The sequence below is a fragment of the Nerophis lumbriciformis genome, linkage group LG39 (genome assembly GCF_033978685.3).
Source record: "Nerophis lumbriciformis linkage group LG39, RoL_Nlum_v2.1, whole genome shotgun sequence".
NCBI lineage: Eukaryota > Metazoa > Chordata > Actinopteri > Syngnathiformes > Syngnathidae > Nerophis > Nerophis lumbriciformis.
Genome location: NC_084586.2, coordinates 10,804,285 through 10,818,727, shown reverse-complemented (window position 1 = coordinate 10,818,727; position 14,443 = coordinate 10,804,285). Strand labels below are relative to the sequence as shown.

At 35.0% G+C, this 14,443-nt stretch overlaps 1 protein-coding gene across 1 annotated transcript; it reads right to left on the bottom strand.

Annotated features, from left to right (window-relative positions):
- Positions 1 to 9: 9 nt before the first annotated feature.
- Positions 10 to 10,982, bottom strand: bccip (BRCA2 and CDKN1A interacting protein). The gene is made up of 7 exons (XM_061932057.2): positions 10,806 to 10,982; positions 10,639 to 10,713; positions 10,458 to 10,538; positions 2,541 to 2,627; positions 2,282 to 2,469; positions 556 to 724; positions 10 to 489 (listed from the first exon to the last, which is right to left on the bottom strand). Exons 1-7 carry the CDS (start codon positions 10,944 to 10,946, stop codon positions 319 to 321), a joined length of 912 nt encoding a protein of 303 aa, XP_061788041.1. The 5' UTR covers positions 10,947 to 10,982; the 3' UTR covers positions 10 to 318.
- Between the last annotated feature and the right edge of the window lie 3,461 nt (positions 10,983 to 14,443).

The following is a 14,443-nucleotide window of genomic DNA, read 5'->3' as shown; positions in this document are numbered from 1 at the left end:
TGAACAGGCTGGGATGTGAACAAAACTGTATTATTAGGAACATCCTCATACAAGTTGTATTTTTAACTGTAGTGCACATTTTATACTAATTAACAAGGCAGGAGAGCACCTGAGTGGGTTTTAATGTCCTCAGCTTTCTCTGGTCCTGATACTTCTTCACAAGCCTGTAGTTTGTTTAAGCTCTCTTCATGGAGATTTGTCATCACTAGAAAAATAGTTGAATAAATTCTGTTAAACATGATTTATTTAATGATGTAAATTCATAATTCACAGTCATATTTTTTTGGGAGGGGATTTGAATGTTTGTCTTTTGGCTGTTCAAACGGTCAAGTATTCTTTGAGTTTGTCCATGATGGAGGACATCCTGTCTGCCGGGATCAACATGACCGTCCTGAAAGGCTTCATGGGAACGTCATCGAAGGACCACCTCCCACTCAAGCACGTATCCGCGTCCGCCTGGACGGAGAAGTGGAACTTGAGGGTGGCGTGCTGCAAGCGGACAAAAACATCATTACTGTCATGTTTATATTCATAGGTGTCATTTCCATGATGAACCTCATAGAAGAACTCCTCCTCAGCGTTGATGAACATATATTCGTCCTTAGGAGCGCCTCCTCTGGCAGGAATGCTCTTGGTGGACTCCTTGCAGGTCTTACTGATCATCAGACAGTAGTGATACTTCCCACTGGGCTTGTTGGTCCTCTCCGCGTCTGTGATCTCCTCCCTGTTGTCAAAGTACAAAACATGCACCTGTCAAATTGACTATTAGAGATGTCAAAATAAAAGCCTTGTCTGATTTTCTATTCTCTTTCATTTAAATTTGCATAAATTGCCATGAAGAGGTAGGTTTATCTACACTGCAACTCCCTGAATGCTAGTGAGAGACATGTAAATATGCAGTCTGCCCTCTAGTGGCCACAAATATGTCACTCACCTGCTTAAAACGAAATTGATGTTGATATATTTTCCAGGAACCAAATCTTTTTTTTTTTTTATGGCAAAAATGTTTGATATATTACCTTTTCCTCACAAAATAACAACTTAATATAATTTTATGGCTCCCATAATTATGTTTAGTTAAATGGTAACTGCGTGTATAAATACATTAAATAATTCAAAAGTAAAATAATGACAATATATATTCCCCTTTATAATTGCTGCTTATTTTGAATTTGTTTAAAAACATCACCTTTTTCTGTAAAATAATTTTTAGTTGTCTGAATTTCTGTCACAAAATAAAACATTGACTTCTTTGCTTTTTTTTCAAGCAAAGAAGTCAAGCATAGTGATTCGGCAACTATGCTTGACTTCTTTGCTTGAAAAAAAAAGAAATCTTGTAATATCGTAGTTAATTATATTAATATAAAATATTACAACAAAAAGTTAAGTTTAATTACAATATACATATTCCCCCGCATAATTGGACCTTTTTATTTTGATTATTTTAATATAACTTTTTAAAACACTACTTCATTAAAATGTATTTTGGTAATTCAAAGGCTCTGAATCTTTTCAACATTTACCATATTTTCTAAATATCTGTATAATCTTGTAAAATGACCACATTTCCCTCTCAAATATTCTATTTGTACTAGAAATAAGGAATTTCATTATTGCAATCTTCCAGGATAAATCTTAAGGCCCAAACTGTTTGTTTACATGTTTTTTTATTTCTCTTTGCTATTTGGGCTTATTGGACCCTAATTAGAATAAAAACTAAGAATCATCTTTTCATATGATGTACTTTTAGTCCATAAGTAACAAACGTGTGCTTCATGTTTAGTGACATGCTAATTCTTATTTTTACACGTTTTTTTTCCAAATTCCATTGTATGTTATACTCTTCTGATACCACCAGATGGCAGTATAAGTGTCCACATAAGCGGCCATAAGACCCCAATTCAGTAGTGTACACAATTTTGGAAATAAGAGCTAAAAGGTGCTGTCCACGCATGTGGCCACTAAGCCTTTTATTAAAGGTTTTACCACCCTTATAATTATAACTAGTACCGTAGTTATAGTAACTAAATTCATAATTTCCCCCCCTTTTTCCCCTCACATTTTAAAAAAAAAACCTTACAATTACACACCAATTTAGTTATGATGTGGCTTTTCTATTGTTTTATTACATTATCAAAAATATAACTTAATTGTAATTTAAATAAATAATTGTATGTTAATGTCCTGATATCAATTTAAATCTCATATTGCAAGTGACATGTCTTTTAGTAGAAAACAAAGCCCTGTGCACACAATGGTGGCTACAATGGGTGTTACTCACTGGAGCTGTTTGTGCAGCGGTAGAGCGATCTGCGGCGGTACGTTGATGAAGCGCTCACTGAGCAGAAGACCCACGGGCTTGCTGGTGTCGTTCAGCGTCTTCTCCAGCTGCTCCATGACGCTGTGGCCGGAGCTCTTCTCACACTGATCCAGGAGGAGCTCCTTCACCTCTTCTACGCACTGCACACCCTGACAACAAATACACACGTCCATGAAGTCATGTTTTGTCGCCCACAGGCTGGACTCATCGACAGTGTTACCTTTCTTTCTGTGAGGTTTAACATGGTGATGAACCCAAACACTTCATCTGGGTCCTCGTCGTCGCTGTCCTCTGGTACCTCCGCTTGCTGGAGCAAAACCAAACAATATGCTTAATATCTGTAACTAAAGTAAAATACAAGTAGACTAGTATGGTGGTCAATAAGTGTCTTTATTAAGAAAGCTTTTTTTGGACACTGAATTATGGAACTGTATTTCTTTGGTGTTTGAATTTTTTAACACAAAAAGTGAGTGTGTTAAAATACAGTGTTTTAAAATTCAGTTAAAAAAAAGTGTAGAAAAATTTTATGTAAAAAAAAAAAAATTGAGTGTCTAAAAATTCAGGTTAATTTGTCTATTATGAACGCTTGTTTTTTTACGTTTGAATTTTGTGACTCATTTTTTTTTACATCAAATTAATTTAATTTAATAAAGATTTGTGAGCAAAAATGTTTGTTTAAAAAAATCAGTTTGTTAAATGTTTTAAAACAGTTGTGTAAAACTTCAGTGTAAAAAAAATTAGTGCAGACAACTTCAGTGTATAAAAATCTGATTATTTAGTCTTTATTGGTGTTTGAATTTTTTACCATAATATTTTGCTGTCAATTTCATTGAATAAAAAATGTGAGAAAGCATCTTGTGTTTAAAAATTGAGTGTGTTAAAATACAGTGTTTTAAAATTCAGTTAAAAAAAAGTGTAGAAAAATTTTATGTAAAAAAAAAAATTTAGTGTCTAAAAATTCAGTTTAATTTGTCTATTATGAACGCTTGTTTTTTTACGTTTGAATTTTGTGACTCATTTTTTTTACATCAAATCAATTTAATTTAATAAAGATTTGTGAGCAAAAATGTTTGTTTGAAAAAATCAGTTTGTTAAATGTTTTAAAACAGTTGTGTAAAACTTCAGTGTATAAAAATCTGATTATTTAGTCTTTATTGGTGTTTGAATTTTTTACCATAATATTTTGCTGTCAATTTCATTGAATAAAAAATGTGAGAAAGCATCTTGTGTTTAAAAATTGAGTGTGTTAAAATACAGTGTTTTAAAATTCAGTTAAAAAAAGTGGAGAAAAATTTTATGTAAAAAAAAAAATTGAGTGTCTAAAAATTCAGGTTAATTTGTCTACCGTATTTTCCGCACTATAAGGCGCACCTAAAAACCACAAATTTTCTCAAAAGCTGACAGTGCGCCTTATAACCCGGTGCGCTTTATATATGGATAAATATTAAGATTCATTTTCATAAAGTTTAGGTCTCGCAACTACGGTAAACAGCCGCCATCTTTTTTCCCCGTAGAAGAAGCGCGCGGTGCATGCTGGGATATGTGACGTTTCATTTCCATTTGTGTGTTTATGTAAAGACCCCAAAATGGCTCCTATTAAGTGTGTTGTCTGTCTAATTATAAATAATGCAGACGAGGCGTGTTAACTGAGTTCTCAACGTTTTCTCACAGCGTGCTCATAACCACATTCGAACTCCCAGCATACAACAACGCTTCTCAGGGCTACCGCGCATGCTCGTAACTATCGTTGCATGCTGGGTAGTGTAGTTGTTATATTTGCTAGCTCATAACAGCACATTGAGAGACACGCTTACGCGCTTAATTCAATACTCGCCGTCATTCCGGGTGGATTGACAAAAGACCTCCAGCCGCTAGATATTGGTGTCAACAGGGCATTCGAAGCTAGACTGCTAACTGCGTGGGAACTTCTCAGGGCTACCGCGCATGCTCGTAACTATCGTTGCATGCTGGGTAGTGTAGTTGTTATATTTGCTAGCTCATAACAGCACATTGAGAGACACGCTTACGCGCTTAATTCAATACTCGCCGTCATTCCGGGTGGATTGACAAAAGACCTCCAGCCGCTAGATATTGGTGTCAACAGGGCATTCGAAGCTAGACTGCTAACTGCGTGGGAACAATGGAGGACAGAAGGCGAACACACCTTCACTAAGACGAGGAGGCAGCGCCAGACGACGCCAACATCTGCCAGTGGATCGTAAATTTGCCCAACTTTTCACTTCGGACACCGAAGACGAAGGATTTACGAATGAAGAATAACTTCAGAAAGTGAGCGCTATGTTTATTTTGTGTGTTGTGACATTAACGTTCGAGCAACATTATGTTGCTATTGCTCTGCACTATTTTGAATTTTACTATGTTTGTGATTGCACATTTGCGTACATTTTGGGAGTGAACAGAGTTGTTAGAACGCTGGTTTTTAATATATTATTAAAGTTTGACTGACCTATCTGACTGTTTTTTTGACATTCCCTTTAGCGCAGCGTAGGCGCGGCTTATAGTCCGGGGCGGCTTATTGGTGGACAAAGTTATGAAATATGCCATTCATTGAAGGTGCGGCTAATAATCCGGTGCGCCTTATAGTGCGGAAAATACGGTATTCTGAACGCTTGTTTTTTTACGTTTGAATTTTGTGACTCATTTTTTTACATCAAATTAATTTAATTTAATAAAGATTTGTGAGCAAAAATTTTTGTTTAAAAAAATCAGTTTGTTAAATGTTTTAAAACAGTTGTGTAAAACTTCAGTGTAAAAAAAATTAGTGCAGACAACTTCAGTGTATAAAAATCTGATTATTTAGTCTTTATTGGTGTTTGAATATTTTACCATAATATTTTGCTGTCAATTTCATTGAATAAAAAAATGTGAGAAAGCATTTTGTGTTTAAAAATTGAGTGTTAAAATACAGTGTTTTAAAATTCAGTTAAGAAAAAGTGCAGAAAAATTTTATGTAAAAAAAAAAAAATTGAGTGTCTAAAAATTCAGGTTAATTTGTCTATTATGAACGCTTGTTTTTTTACGTTTGAATTTTGTGACTCATTTTTTTTTTACATCAAATCAATTTAATTTAATAAAGATTTGTGAGCAAAAATGTTTGTTTAAAAAAATCAGTTTGTTAAATGTTTTAAAACAGTTGTGTAAAACTTCAGTGTAAAAGAAATTAGTGCAGACAACTTCAGTGTATAAAAATCTGATTATTTAGTCTTTATTGGTGTTTGAATATTTTACCATAATATTTTGCTGTCAATTTCATTGAATAAAAAAATGTGAGAAAGCATTTTGTGTTTAAAAATTGAGTGTTAAAATACAGTGTTTTAAAATTCAGTTAAGAAAAAGTGCAGAAAAATTTTATGTAAAAAAAAAAAAAGTTGAGTGTCTAAAAATTCAGGTTAATTTGTCTATTATGAACGCTTGTTTTTTTACGTTTGAATTTTGTGACTCATTTTTTTTTACATCAAATTAATTTAATTTAATAAAGATTTGTGAGCAAAAATGTTTGTTTAAAAAAATCAGTTTGTTAAATGTTTTAAAACAGTTGTGTAAAACTTCAGTGTAAAAAAAATTAGTGCAGACAACTTCAGTGTATAAAAATCTGATTATTAAGTCTTTATTGGTGTTTGAATTTTTTACCATAATATTTTGCTGTCAATTTCATTGAATAAAAAAATGTGAGAAAGCATTTTGTGTTTAAAAATTCAGTTTGTTAAAATACAGTGTTTTAAAATTCAGTTAAAAAAAAGTGTAGAAAAATTTTATGTAAAAAAAAAATTGAGTGTCTAAAAATTCAGGTTAATTTGTCTATTATGAACGCTTGTTTTTTTACGTTTGAATTTTGTGACTCATTTTTTTTACATCAAATTAATTTAATTTAATAAAGATTTGTGAGCAAAAATGTTTGTTTAAAAAAATCAGTTTATTAAATGTTTTAAAACAGTTGTGTAAAACTTCAGTGTAAAAATAATTAGTGCAGACAACTTCAGTGTATAAAAATCTAATTATTTAGTCTTTATTGGTGTTTGAATATTTTACCATAATATTTTGCTGTCAATTTCATTGAATAAAAAAATGTGAGAAAGCATTTTGTGTTTAAAAATTGAGTGTTAAAATACAGTGTTTTAAAATTCAGTTAAGAAAAAGTGTAGAAAAATTGTATGTAAAAAAAAAAATTGAGTGTCTAAAAATTCAGGTTAATTTGTCTATTATGAACGCTTGTTTTTTTACGTTTGAGTTTTGTGACTCTTTTTTTTTTTTTACATCAAATCAATTTAATTTAATAAAGATTTGTGAGCAAAAATGTTTGTTTAAAAAAATCAGTTTGTTAAATGTTTTAAAACAGTTGTGTAAAACTTCAGTGTAAAAAAATTAGAGCAGACAACTTCAGTGTACCGTATTTTCCGCACTATAAGGCGCACCTAAAAACCACAATTTTTCTCAAAAGCTGACAGTGCGCCTAATAACCCGGTGCGCTTTATTACGATTCATTTTCATAAAGTTTCGGTCTCGCAACTTCGGTAAACAGCCGCCATCTTTTTTCCCGGTAGAACAGGAAGCGCTTCTTCTTCTACGCAAGCAACCGCCAAGGAAAGCACCCGCCCCCATAGAACAGGAAGCGCTTCACCCGCCCCCATAGAACAGGAAGCGCTTCACCCGCCCCCGGAAGAAGAAGAAAAAACGCGCGGATATCACCGTACGTTTCATTTCCTGTTTACATCTGTAAAGACCACAAAATGGCTCCTACTAAACGATCCGGGTCATAAAAAGACGCAATCTCTCCATCCGCACACGGATTACTACCGTATTTCACAGCAACTGAACCGCACTGTGGAACGGGAGCACGTACGGTGAATATTCGCTCCACAGGGAATGAGAAGTCATCCTTCACTGTGGTTCTAGCTTGCCATGCTAACTTCCACTCATGGTGATATTCAAAAGGAAGACCTTGCCAAAAGAGACCTTTCCAGCCGGCGTCATCATAAAAGCTAACTCGAAGGGATGGATGGATGAAGAAAAGATGAGCGAGTGGTTAAGGGAAGTTTACGCGAAGCGGCCGGGTGGCTTTTTTCACGCTGCTCCGTCCATGTTGATATATGACTCTATGCGCGCCCACATCACAGATGGTGTCAAAAAACAAGTGAAGCACACAAATACAACACTCGCCGTCATTCCGGGTGGATTAACCAAAGAACTCCAACCGCTGGATATTGGTGTCAACAGGGCATTCAAATCACGACTGCGAACTGCGTGGGAAAAATGGATGACCGAAGGCGAACACACCTTCACTAAGACGGGCAGACAACGCCGGACAACATACGCCAACATCTGCCAGTGGATTGTAAATGCCTGGGCAGATATTTCTGTCACAACTGTGGTCCGAGCTTTCCGGAAGGCAGGATTCACAGAACTGCTGCACAACAACAGCGACACTGAATCCGATGATTTCGAAGAGACGGAGCCCGCCATTTTGGAAGCCACGCTAGCGCAACTTTTCAATTCGGACACCGAAGACGAAGAATTCGAAGGATTTACCGGTACGAATGAAGAATAACTTCAGAAAGTGAGCGCTATGTTTATTTTGTGTGTTGTGTGTTGTGACATTAACGTTCGAGCAACATTACCGGTATGTTGCTATTGCTCTACACCATTTTGAATTTTACTATGTTTGTGATTGCACATTTGTACATTTTGGGACAGAGTTGTTAGAACGCTGGTTTTCAATATATTATTAAAGTTTGACTGAACTATCTGACTGTTTTTTTGACATTCACTTTAGCGCAGCGTTTTTTTGACATTCACTTTAGCGCAGCGTAGGCGCGGCTTTTAGTCCGGGGCGGCTTATTGGTGGACAAAATTATGAAATATGTAATTCATAGAAGGTGCGGCTAATAATCCGGTGCGCCTTATAGTGCGGAAAATACGGTATAATAATTTGATTATTTAGTCTTTATTGGTGTTTGAATTTTTTACCATAATATTTTGCTGTCAATTTCATTGAATAGAAAAATGTGAGAAAGCATTTTGTGTTTAAATATTAAGTTTGTTAAAATACAGTGTTTTAAAATTCAGTTAAAAAAAATCAGTGTAGAAAAATTTTATGTAAAAAAAAAAAATTGAGTGTCTAAAAATTCAGGTTAATATGTCTATTATGAACGCTTGTTTTTTTACGTTTGAATTTTGTGACTTTCTTTTTTTTTTTTTTACATCAAAATTATTTAATTGAATAAAGATTTGTGAGCAAAAATGTTTGTTTAAAAAAATCAGTTTGTTACATGTTTTAAAACATTTGTTTAAAACTTCAGTGTAAAAAAAAACTAGTGCAGACAACTTAAATGTATAAAATTCAGGTTATTTTGTCTTTATTGTGAAAGCTTCTTCTTTACACCAAATTTTTTACATTTGAATTCGGATCTGAACTATTTTTACATCAAATTATGCGGACTATTTAATTGAATACAAAATGTGTGAGCAAAATGTGTTCGTTAAAATTCAATCTTTTAAATCAGCGTGTAAAAATTAAGTCAGGGTTTCCCCTTCAGGTAAACGATCGCGGCTCTACACCACGGCAAGATTACTGCCGCCACACCTTATGTTGTGTTACGGTGCGGATGTTCTCCCGAAATGTGTTTGTCATTCTTGTTTGGTGTGGGTTCACAGTGTGGCGCATATTTGTAACAGTGTTAAAGTTGTTTATACGGCCACCCTCAGTGTGACCTGTATGGTTGTTGACCAAGTATGCTTTGCATTAACTTGTGTGTGTGAAAAGCCGTACATATTATGTGACTGGGCCGGCACGCAAAGGCAGTGCCTTTAAGGTTTATTTCTCCCTACGTCCGTGTACTCAGCAGCATTTTAAAAAGTCATAAATTTTACTTTTTGAAACAGATACAGATCATTTTGAAACCGATACCAATAATTTCCGATATTACATTTTAAAGCATTTATCGGCAGTCCGATATTTTCGGACATCCCTAATCGTGTATATTCGATATATCGCCAAGCCCTAATTCATAGTAAAAAAAACAAAAAAAACAATCAGTGCAGAAAAATTTAGTAAAAAAAAAAGAAGAAAAAAAAAAGAGTTGCTTCAAAACTCACTTCCTGGAAATTAAGACTGAAGCCCCTACTGACTGATTTTCAGACAGGAGTGATTGCTTTAGTGTTAATTAGTCAGAAATGAGTCCTGAGTTTTAAAGTAACAGCACCCACGTCACCCCCGAACGGGACAAGCGGTAGAAAATGGATGGATGGAAGTATTTCTGCTAGAGATGTCCGATATTATCGGCCGATAAATGCTTTAAAATGTAATATCGGATATCATCGGTATTTTCAAAAAGGTAAATTTATGACTTTTAAAACGCCGCTGTACGGAGTGGTACACGTACATAGGGAGAAGCACAGAGCGTCAATAAACCTAAAAGGCACTGCCTTTGCGTGTCGGCCCAATCACTTAATATCTACGGCTTTTCACACACACAAGTGAATGCAAGGCATACTTGATCAACAGCCATACAGGTCACACTGAGGGTGGGCGTATAAACAACTTTAACACTGTTACAAATATGCGCCACACCGTGAACGCACACCAAACAAGAATGACAAACACATATCGGGAGAACATCCGCACCGTAACACAACAGAACAAATACCCAGAACCCCTTGCAGCACTAATATACAACCCCCCCCAACCTCAACCTCCTCATGCTCTCTCAGGGAGAGCATGTCCCAAATTCCAAGCTGCTGTTTTGAGGCATGTTAAAAAAAAAAATGCACTTTGTGACTTCAATAATAAATATGGCAGTGCCATGTTGGCATTTTTTTTCCCATAATTTGAGTTGATTTATTTTGGAAAACCTTGTTACATTGTTTAATGCATCCAGCGGGGCATCACAACAAAATTAGGCATAATAATGTGTTAATTCCACGACTGTATTTATTGGTATCGGTTGATATCGGTAATTAAGAGTTGGACAATATCGGCAAAAAAGCCATTATCGGACATCTCTAATTTCTGCACTCGATTTATGTACACTGAATTTTATAGAATATTTTTTTTACACACTGAATTACAAAACACTATATTTGAACAAACTGAAATGTTAACGATTGTCAATGAACTCACCTTGACGACACTTCCCACGTGGCTCTGCTGGATGATGATGTCAGTCATCTCTGACGTGTTCACGTGAGCCTTCAGGAAGAGCTGCAGTGCCACGACAAGCCACAGGGGGGCGGCAGTCAAACAGAGCGAACATCACTGACGTCGTGTTGGTTTAAAACTACAATAAACGTGCTTCTCAAACCTGTTGTAGGAGCTTTTTGATGCCGTTGAAGTCGCTGTGTGCGATTGTGTGCGCTTCGAAATCCACCGTTACCTCCTGAGTGACACAACGCAAGTGTTAGCAACGAGCATGCTAACATTCGCTAGCTACCAAGGCCGAGTCAATAAAATAATGAACTTCTCCCCGACCTCATTTTCTACTTCGGACGCTTCGCTGTCCTCCCCCGTTGAATCTTCATCTTCCCCCGGGCTCTCGTCGGAGCCGTTGTCACTTTCCGGTTGTTTTTCCACTCCCAGACCTACCGCTCTCTTTTTAGCCGACGAAGCCATGCTTGCAAACACGCGTGTCTGCTAAAAGTGGGCGTGGTAAAGCTGTAAAAAATGAAGAGAAACTGGGGCCTGGTCAGACGCCATTTTGGCTCAGAATGCTAAACCTGCCCCATAGACATCTTGTAAGTAGATGCAGCATTGGCTGCTGTGACGCGAGAAATTCGGCCACCATCTTGAAGTGGTGATGATGAGCCAGCGAGCAGCCTAAACTGACAGTTGACAGGTAGAAAACAAAGATTTCAGCGTTTTCCTGCTCAAATGAGCGGACTGTTGAAAATAGGAATCGGGGGATTACTTTTCACAAGTAAGATTTAACATTAACGCACTATTGGTTGTATTTTGGGAAAAGAATATTACCACCGAGTTGCATACCTGCCAACTACTCCGGTTTTCCCGTAATTAGTACGGTTTTCATCAACCTATTCCAGGTTACGGTTGCAGTGATAAAAAATACGGTTTTTCATTAATTTAAAAAAATAATTTTTTTTAAATGCGCGAGGCTATTTATAGCACCGCTGCCAAGCACGAGGCACCTGTTGCCATTGTTTCCAAACGAGCGAACGATCATGGAATCAGCCGGAGAAAAATCGCAAACGAGTCTTAAACCGAAAAGAAAACTGCAGTCATTCCGTGAAGAATATTCAAAAGCCTATCCGGGAATAATTATCCGTTCCAAAAAGGGTGAAAACTACGCGAATTGCACCTTGTGCAGACAAGATTTTTCGATTGGACACGGAGGAATTAGCGATGTAAAAGACCACGTTGGGACAAAAAAACACAAGTCTAATGCCGTTGCTAGCGATACAAGTGGAAAACTTTCAACGTTTTTCGGATTTTAGCCACAAAAAGGTAATGACACCAATGTTATCTATTGGAATTGTTTAGTACTGTTATACTGTTAAAAGTGTTTATACTATTTATGCTTTCAAGACCAAGTTGAAGAAATCTTGTTAAATGTTGACAGCATAACTACCAAAATACAGAAGTATGTCCTTAATATTTTTGCAGTGCTATTTCTGTTGAAAAGTTAAAATGATTACATTAGAGATGTGATGTGCCACTTTTCAAGTGTCTGATGGCTTAAATTAATTTTCATTAATTTTTCATATTTTGAATTCTTTTGAAAGGCTTACAAAAAACTACATTTGAATTGTAATTCCATGCTATTGACAGGACTATTAATTTTAATGAAGTTAGCTTACCATGTTTACAGTATGATAATTGTGATAGAAATGTGAATTTTAGGCACAAAATATTTTATACAATTGAACAAGGCAGTAGATTATACAAGCTTGGACAGAAAGTTAATAATGACACCAATTTTTTTTTTAATGGAATTGTTTAGTACTGTTTTACCATTTGTTTACTGTAAAAAGTGTTTATACTGTTTATACTTTCAATTAACAAATTGAAGTCTTGTGAAAGGTTGACAGGATAACTGGCATTAACTGTCAAATTAATTTAAAACTATTGAAGTTAGCTTACAGAATAAACATGTCAATCAACCCATATGATTTTTGCTGTAATATTTTTGTTTTGAAAAGTCACTGTGACTGATAGAAAAGTGATGGTTTTAGCAACATTTTAACCTGTCTGAATGCTAATAATCATTTTGCGTCGGGGGGCGAAGCCTGAACCCCCCACCAGGACTTTGTCCTGGACCTACCGGGGCCTGCGGCCCCTGGACCCTGGCTACTAGGTTTTTCTGATTTCAAAAGTTGGCAGGTATGATGGAGTTGAGAAGGAGCAAAGATCTTCAATAGTACTGAAATCGTAGCCGCTAGCAAACAAGAGTATGACCATAATAGAATTGCTTGTCAATGAAATTAATTAAATTTAAAAATGTCATACTTGAATCAAATAAAGTTGAAATAAATGATTGTGACACTTAAAACAAAATTCACCAGCCGCCACTGATTATGATGCATTCTCATTTTAGGCAAAGTATAAGACAATACTTTCTTAACAGTATAATTGTAACCAGGAATAAGTCTTCAAGTAACAATATTCAAATACTAACATTGTTGGGTAAAACAAAATTTGGTTTTATTCTGAATCCAGTGAAACAGAATGGTGGTTTTAGCTGATATAAAGACTTTCAGGTGTTTATATGTTTATGTTTAAGTATTTGGCAGACGCTTTTATCCAAAGCGACATACATAAAAAATACATATAAAACAATCACTGTAAACATTATCATTTAAGGGAAGAATGTAATACAAAATATCAATACAAAGTGTCAAGACAGAATAAACTCTTTGCTGCTGCAGCAACAGAGATACCGTCTATAGCAGTGGTTCTCAACCTTTTTTCATTGAAGTACCCCCTGTGAAATTTTTTTTTTAAATTCAAGTACCCCCTAATCAGAGCAAAGCATTTTTGGTTGAAAAAAAGATAAAGAAGTAAAATACAGCACTATGTCATCAGTTTCTGATTTATTAAATTGTATAACAGTGCAAAATATTGCTCATTTGTAGTGGTCTTTCTTGAACTATTTGGGAAAAAAAAGATATAACAATAACTAAAAACTTGTTGAAAAATAAACAAGTGATTCGATTATAAATATGTCCACAAAAAATCTAGCTGTCAACACTGAATATTGCATTGTTGCATTGTAATGAATGGAATAGCCTACTTGATTTGATGTTCAGTTTATGAACTTACATTCATACTTTGTTGAAGTATTATTCAATAAATATATTTATAAAGGATTTTTGAATTGTTGCTATTTTTAGAATATTAAAAAAAAAATCTCACGTACCCCATGGCATACCTTCAAGTACCCCTAGGGGTACGCGTACCCCCATTTGAGAACCACTGGTCTATAGGACCTAAGATATATATATATCTAATGTATTCATACATTGTTTATGTGGGATATACGCATGTATATATAACCTAATCATATTGTTTGAGTTTGAGTTTGAGTTTATTTCGAACATGCAAGTATACAACATGATACATCACAATCTCCAGTTTCTCTTTTCAACATGTTCGAAAAGGAGTAGGAAGAAGCAAAGCTTATTTAATCCTACCCCTTTTCTTTTACATAACAGTTGCTAAAACTTTTGTTCACTTCCTGTTCTCAATTTATTCACAATATACTCCATAAGTAATCACAATAAAATAAGTAAATAAATAATAATTGGTGAAGTAAGTTACATTTCATATGTTGAGATAAGTAAGATTATTTTGTGAGTGAAAGAATGAAAGAATGGATGAGTTAAATAAATTCAGAATGTTTATCATGGTTCTTCTTCTTTGTACTTTGTAAACACTTTAAGTTTGAAGAGTTTCTTGAAGTGGATCATATTAGTACATTGTTTGATTGCTTTGCTTAATCCATTCCATAATTTAATTCCACATACTGATATACTGAAGGTCTTAAGTGTTGTACGTGCATACAAATGTTTTAAATTACATTTCTCTCTAAGATTATATTTCTCCTATTTTTTTGAGAAGAATTGTTGTATATTCTTGGGTAGCAGGTTATAGTT

Bases quoted from the DNA above. Each gene is read 5' to 3' on its own strand.
- bccip (XM_061932057.2), bottom strand. From the start codon at position 10,946: ATGGCTTCGTCGGCTAAAAAGAGAGCGGTAGGTCTGGGAGTGGAAAAA. The intron at 2,628-10,457 runs GTGAGTTCATTG...GTTTTGCTCCAG, and splicing joins ACGTGGGAAGTGTCGTCAAG to CAAGCGGAGGTACCAGAGGA. The intron at 2,470-2,540 runs GTAACACTGTCG...ATTTGTTGTCAG, and splicing joins TAAACCTCACAGAAAGAAAG to GGTGTGCAGTGCGTAGAAGA.